Source organism: Eptesicus fuscus, chromosome 3 (genome assembly GCF_027574615.1).
Source record: "Eptesicus fuscus isolate TK198812 chromosome 3, DD_ASM_mEF_20220401, whole genome shotgun sequence".
Classification (NCBI taxonomy): Eukaryota; Metazoa; Chordata; class Mammalia; order Chiroptera; family Vespertilionidae; genus Eptesicus; species Eptesicus fuscus.
This window is the reverse complement of record NC_072475.1, coordinates 69,436,671-69,443,382: the sequence shown is the minus strand read 5'-3', so window position 1 is coordinate 69,443,382 and position 6,712 is coordinate 69,436,671. Positions and strand designations below refer to the sequence as shown.

General features: G+C 43.1%; 1 protein-coding gene across 1 annotated transcript; it reads left to right on the top strand.

Moving 5' to 3' along the window:
- The first annotated feature begins 774 nt into the window (after nt 1-774).
- On the top strand, nt 775-2,241 carry LOC129147466 (60S ribosomal protein L29-like). Its single transcript, XM_054709760.1, has 2 exons — nt 775-1,097; nt 2,082-2,241. Exons 1-2 carry the CDS (start codon nt 775-777, stop codon nt 2,239-2,241), a joined length of 483 nt encoding a protein of 160 aa, XP_054565735.1.
- Nucleotides 2,242-6,712: the final 4,471 nt, after the last annotated feature.

Genomic DNA, 6,712 nt, shown 5'->3' with positions numbered 1-6,712 from the left:
CTGAACCTAAGTAGGTCTGCCCCAGCATGGTCTGAAATGTGTAAATCATTTGCTCCTAAGTGTCTTTGGTTAGGGAAAATAAGAACTTTTGATTTATTATTTGGCTGTAAATTGCTTGGCATTGTTTAGCTATCTGTCTCAGTTTCCCCATTCCACTTGCCAAGGAAGTTTTCTAGCTTCTTACTATCCTGCCTCATTACCAAATGAACCATCTAGGTAAAGCTAGGTTGTCTTTTGAATCTCAGCAATCCTGTCAACCATGTGAGTTCTTTAGTGCCTTGGACATTAATCTTTTTCCTCAATACTATAAAATTCCCACTTAATTTAAAAAAATGTTCCAGAGGTATAATTTTCTTTCACAATTATATTTCATTGTGCATGAGAGAAGACACTTTGTTTTGTAAGTGGGATTATATTAGCCATGGACCCCAAAAGGCTGATAATAAAAGATGTGAAAAAATGTTTGTGCAGGCATAGAGGATGAACCAGGAATACCCCAAGCATGTAATAGATATTCAATTTTAAATAAATGAATACCTTCTCATCCTAGGTTCTGTGCAAAGTTCCAAGAATATCATAAATAACATGTAAGAAACATTGTCTTAATGCTCTTGGAACTTAGAGTTTAGTAGGAAATCATAAAACATTTATAAAAAAATAAAGGAAATGGAGCTCATTTAGTCCCAGGCACTTTGGCAAGAGTGGGTTTTGGTGCATATATGGCCAAGTCTAAGAACCACACCATGCACAATCATTCTCAAAAGTAGCACAGAAATGGCATTGAGCTATGAATATCTTAAGGGGGTAGAGTCCAAGTTTCTGAGGAATATGCACTTTTCCAAGAAGCACAATAAGAAAGGCCTGAAGAAGCTGCAGGCCAACAACTCCAAGGCTATGAGTGCACATGTCGAGGCTATTAAGGCCCTCCAAAAGCCCAAGGAGGTCAAGCCTAAGATCTCAAAGGGCAGTAGCCACAAGCTCAATCGACTTCCGTACATAGCTCACCCCAAATTTGGGAAATGTACTGTGCCTATAAAGCCAAGGGTCTCAGACTCTGCCATCCAAAGTCCAAGGCCAAGGCTGCAGCCACAGCTCAGGTTCAGGGTCCTGCCCAGGCTTAGGGTTCTGCCAGGCTTAGGTTCCCATGGGTGCCCAGTCCCTCATGAAGGTTTCAGAAGAGAGGCCTCTGTTTGCTGATGTGAGGATGTAAGGACTGGTGTGACCCTGGGCTTTTGTCTACAAGGGGTTGGTGTCCTCCTGAGCTATTTGTACAAATAAACCCAAGGCAGGAAAAAATTTTTAAAAACAAAATAAATTAAATAAATAAATAAATAAATAAATAAAGGAAGGAAGGAAGGAAGGAAGTGGAAAACTAGTACTGTGGGGTTTCAGTAATGAATAAATAACTTTCTCTATTAAGTATTTTTTTTCTTTTTTCTACTAATCTTATTACACAAAAAATAATACCAGTATTAGCATCTGCCTAAATATAAGCTTTTAAAATACAGAGTAACTGGGTAATGTGTAACATTACATGGGGCAAAATGTCATTTATATTTAACCAAACTTTTCACAAACAAATAAGATAATGTGGCTATACTATAAATTAATCAGTGTAGACTATTGCTTGCTTCCTAAATCAAGTGATATTTACATGTAGCACAAATTAGCATATTAGCACACAAAACAGTTCTCCAAATGAAAGATTTGCCACCCGGTTTAATCTGCTAAGTGGTTGTAAAACAAATGTTACCTTTAGTGTTATAAATAAATGAAAATATAATCAGTTGTATTAACCTACCTTATGTTTATGCAAACTGGAGATAACTGACATCTATTTAAGGGATCATAAGGATTACAAAAGATTGTACTGACACTGTTTTAAACTATAATTATCACCTTCCATTAATAATAACATGAGTTTACACAAATCTGTTTCTCTGCTAATTACCTATAATTGAGATTATAACCCATGGCATAAGTGGATTGTTGTTATTGTTGTTAAATCCCATACAGCTCCTCAATATATACATTTTAATTTTATAGTGTAAATTCATGTCTGTTTTTTGTACTAACTACAGCAAGAACAGATTTTTCATTAAGCACCAGCCCCTGCTTCTGGGTCTCAGCAAACAAGAAGCAGAGCTGGGAATCCCAGCACTTGGGAAGGCCCATCTGTTCAAAGGAGTGAGAAGGCCAGTGGCTCTTAGGAAAAGGCATGTAGATGCATTCACACGATAGTGATTAAACTGACCTAACAGAAGATGAGCTCATCAGTATTAACTCCCTTTGAAAGCCATGGTTGGATTATAAGCATTTATTTTTACTTTGATACTAAAGTCACCAATGTCTGCAGTGTGGTCCATCTGAAGAGTCAATTTTTGAGTCATGTCATCAGCAACTGTGGTTGTATTTTTTAAAAGCCTGCTTTCCTCAAAAGAATCTAACCATGCACTTGGTATATAATAAATAAATAAAGGTTTACAATGTCAAGGTGATAAGAATTAATGATTTAGCAAATTTTCACTTCTCGCAAAACAATTATTCAAACAATGGATCATATGGTCTCTTAGTAACAAAGGGAAAATCTCGAATGACCTCATAATGGATTATTCTAAACATTAAAGTCATGAATAATGATAAAATTCTCAGAATTGGTTGAAAGAAGAAAATTGGCTGAATAAAGGTCAATTTGTGGTATTTTTAATAATTCAAGGCAGCATGCCAGGTTTTTGTAACTAGAGAATACAGTGTCAATAGGATATTAGTCTAGAGGGACTATTGTCAGAGGATGTAAATGTAGCCCTGAGGATAGATGATGGCAGAGAGGTTCCTGTCATCTCTGCAGACTGCTGTCATTTTAGTGAGGACAATAGTGTGCTAGGTGGGGTATTACTAATCCTCAGAACACTTCTTATATTGAGAGTATTGTATATTAAGAAACAGGCCCATAGACGTTAAGTTATATACACGGTCTCATATCTAGGATATGGCCCCATCTAATTTACTCAAAACCTATGAGTGGTTCCCTTGAGTAGAGTACCTATTATCTTTTGATCAGTTCTAAGGCTCAACCAACTTGTGCACTTACTTATGTGTATGTCCTGGACATATTTATTTATTTATTTATTTTTTTACTGCGGGGTAAGTCCTCCCATTCCTTGTCCTTGCATGGATGAAGTAAGAGGTCGTATTAGGTACATACTTTGGCTTAGAAAAGTGGATGCTTTCTTGTAGGACTTAGAATCTTGGGTGAGTGAAGCTAGCAATAGTTGGGGGCTCATTGTTCACAGTGGGGTTTAGGTAAGACTGCTCCCACTGGTTTGTCTTTGCTGCCCTCACCTCTGAGGATCCTTTGATTCCTCACTGTTACCCAAGACTATATTTCTAACTAGAGGCCCGGTGCATGAAAATTCATGCACTGGATGGAGGTTTCCTCATCCTGGCCTCCCCCCTCTCACAGTCTGGGAGCCCTTAGGGATGGGAGGCGACCCCGTGATCAGGGGAAGGCGGCACCCCCATCACACCACTGCTGCTGCCACTGCCAGCAGCGCAAGTCTTGGCCAGCCCTGGTTACCTGAGCCTCAGCGGGCCCTGGGCGGCTAGGCAGCTGCCATCTGAGGCTTACCTGCATCTCAGGCATTGGCTGGGAAGTGGCCATCTGAGGCTTGCCTGTGCCTCGGGCCAGCCCTGGGTGGCTGGGGGGATGAGGGGACTGAGGGACTCTGGAGGCAGTCTCGTGGAGCAGCCAGACCCACAGCCACTCAGGGCTGGCCCGAGGCACAGGCAAGCCTCAGATGGCCACTGCCCAGCCATGGGGGCAGGCCTGGCCATACCATGTGCCTGCTGCCCCAGTGGGGCTGAGGGACTGGATGCTGCCATCTTGTGGCTGTGGGTGCCGCCAACTTTGAGGTCATGGCACTCAATTAGCATATTCCCTCCTTATTGGCTGTGGGTGCTGCCATCTTTGTGAGGGTGTGATGGTCAATTAGTATATTCCCTCTATTAGATAGGACTAGTCGCCCGGTACATGAAATTCATTCACGGGGGGATGTCCCTCAGCCCGGCCTGCACCCTCTCCAATCTGGGACCCCTTGGGGATCCGGCCTAAACCGGCAGTTGGACATCCCTCACGCAATCCAGGACCGCTGGCTCCTAACTGCTCACCTGCCTACCTGCCTGATAGCCACTAACCACTCTGCCTGCCGGCCTGCTCACCTCCAACTGCCCCCCCACCAGTCTCCTCACCCCCAATGGCCCCCCTTGCTGGCCTGCTCACCCCCAACTGCCTCCCCATGCCAGTCTGATCGCACCCAACTGCCCTCCCCTCCTGGCCTGATAACCCCTAACTGTCTCTGCCTCGGCTTCGCCAACATGGCTTTGTCCGGAACGACATCCAGAAGGTCTCCCGGAAGGTCTCCCAGTCTAATTAGCATATTACCCTTTTATTAGTATAGATAGTATCTTGATTTTCCTTTGGGGGTACTCTTTTATTTGTATATAATCTTAGAGGGAGATACAATTCCTCCCATTCCTTGTCCTTGCATGGATGAAGTAAGAGGTCGTATTAGGTACATACTTCGGCTTAGAAAAGTGGATGCTTTCTTGTAGGACTTAGAATCTTGGGTGAGTGAAGCTAGCAATAGTTGGGGGCTCATTGTTCACAGTGGGGTTTAGGTAAGACTGCTCCCACTGGTTTGTCTTTGCTGCCCTCACCTCTGAGGATCCTTTGATTCCTCACTGTTACCCAAGACTAATTTCTGAGCCTCCTTTATTCAGTTCTCTTTGTGTGTAGGCTAGTCAGAGTCAGTCTATTATTATGATACTAGAGGCCTGGTGCACAAAATTTGTGCACAGGGCTCCCTCAGCCCAACCTGCACCCTCTACAATCCAGGAGCTCTCAGAGGATATCTTACTGATGGCTTAGGCCCACTCCCCATGGTTCTCTGCTCTCTGTGGGGCCTGGAGGTTTCCCTGCAGCCATGGAGATGAAGCCCCCATGCCCTGCTGTCGCTCTCTGCCTGCTGCCACCATGTACCATGTGAAGGAAGCCCCAGTGCCCTGCAGTGTGCTCTGTCTGTCGGGCCTGGGGGCTTCCCAGACACGGACACACTAAGGCAGCCCCCATGCCCTGTTGTCCAGGCTCTGTCTGCAGGGCCTGGGGGTGTTCCCACTGCCACTGCCCACTAAGGAAGCCCCCAAGCCCTGCTGTCTGGGCTCTGTCTGCCATGTCTGGGGACTTCCCTGCCACTGCCCCACTAAGGAAGCCGAGATCAGGAAGCCGCCATGCCCTGCTCTGCTGGCACTGGAGTCTTCCCGATCACCTCGGTGACCATCGGGAAGACGCCATGCCTTGCTCCTCTGCCAGCTCCGTGTGCGCAGGGCCTGGCGGCTTCCCAATTGCCACGGTGACCATCGGGAAAACGCCATGCCCTGCTCCTCCGCCAGCTCTGTGTGTGCAGGGCCTGGCGGCTTCCCGCTGCCGCAGCACTAAGGAAGCAACCATGCCCTGCTCTCAGTGCTCTGTTTGCTGGTGGGACAGGCCAGACACTCCAGCAGTGGGGCTGAGGGGATTGGGCGTCGCCATCTTGTGGGTATGGGGGCCGCCATTTTTGTCAAGGAGTGACGCCTAATTTGCATATTACTCTATTATTAGATAGGATGGGAACTTTTTCACCTCCCTGTCCAAAGCAAACAGCACAGCAAAATTAAAAATATATATATATTAAAAATCAAGGGATGATTTCATTAAGCAAAAATCACATGTAAGTTGCTTTATATAAAATTACTCATTATATGATAAATGGCAACAAGAAAACAAGTAAATTCAGAGACTGTAAGTATTAACCTTACCAGTCCAGAGCCAAAACCACTCAAAGGGAACTTTCAGAATAAACAGAATAAGCACATCAATATCATTCATGTTTTAAGTTTTTGACTCTCCAAAGATATTTCTAAAACTCAATTTGATATATGATATTTAATATTTAATCTTTCTACTTTGGTATTTTTCCCTTAGGTCCTTTCTACTCACTTAGGTAGCCTGATTGCTCTCTTGGTAGTACTTTCTTTTAACAAATAACTTATTTTTATAAATAAAAATCTAGACCTTTTAAATAAAGTCCATATGCACGAATAAACTTCTAATGTGCATGCACTACTAAAGATAATGGAGTTAGGGTAATGATTTTGGTTTGGGATGAATGAATTTCAAAGTGGGATCCCGGGTGCTGTTGAGGACAAACCTAGACAAACAGCTAATTTCTTGATGTTTTTACATATTACTTTTGATCTCTGGTTTTTATGGTTTACAAAGTGATTCTAGTACATGGCTTCATGTGGAAACAACATTACAACTGTCAGAGGAAAGAGTTGTTGAGAACCTTCTATCTAGAATCTGGGGTGGGGGGGGGGGGGAATTAAAATGCCTTCTGACAGAATAAAACCTTAAAATGCAGCTAAAACCTCCACCTCTGGGCATAAGTAGGTAGCTGAAATTAATTATTTTATTATTGATTTTTTTAAATTACCTATTTTTTTGTGAAGTCATCCTAAAATTGTGGTTACAAATTTCTCTAGTTTCATAGGCAGAATATACTTAACCACGAGTTAAAATCATTATTCATCTCAGAAACATCAAGTGATTTTTAATATCAAAGAAAATCAATAATAGATGAAAAGTAGATTGCAGAAGTAATGTTTATACTTAAGG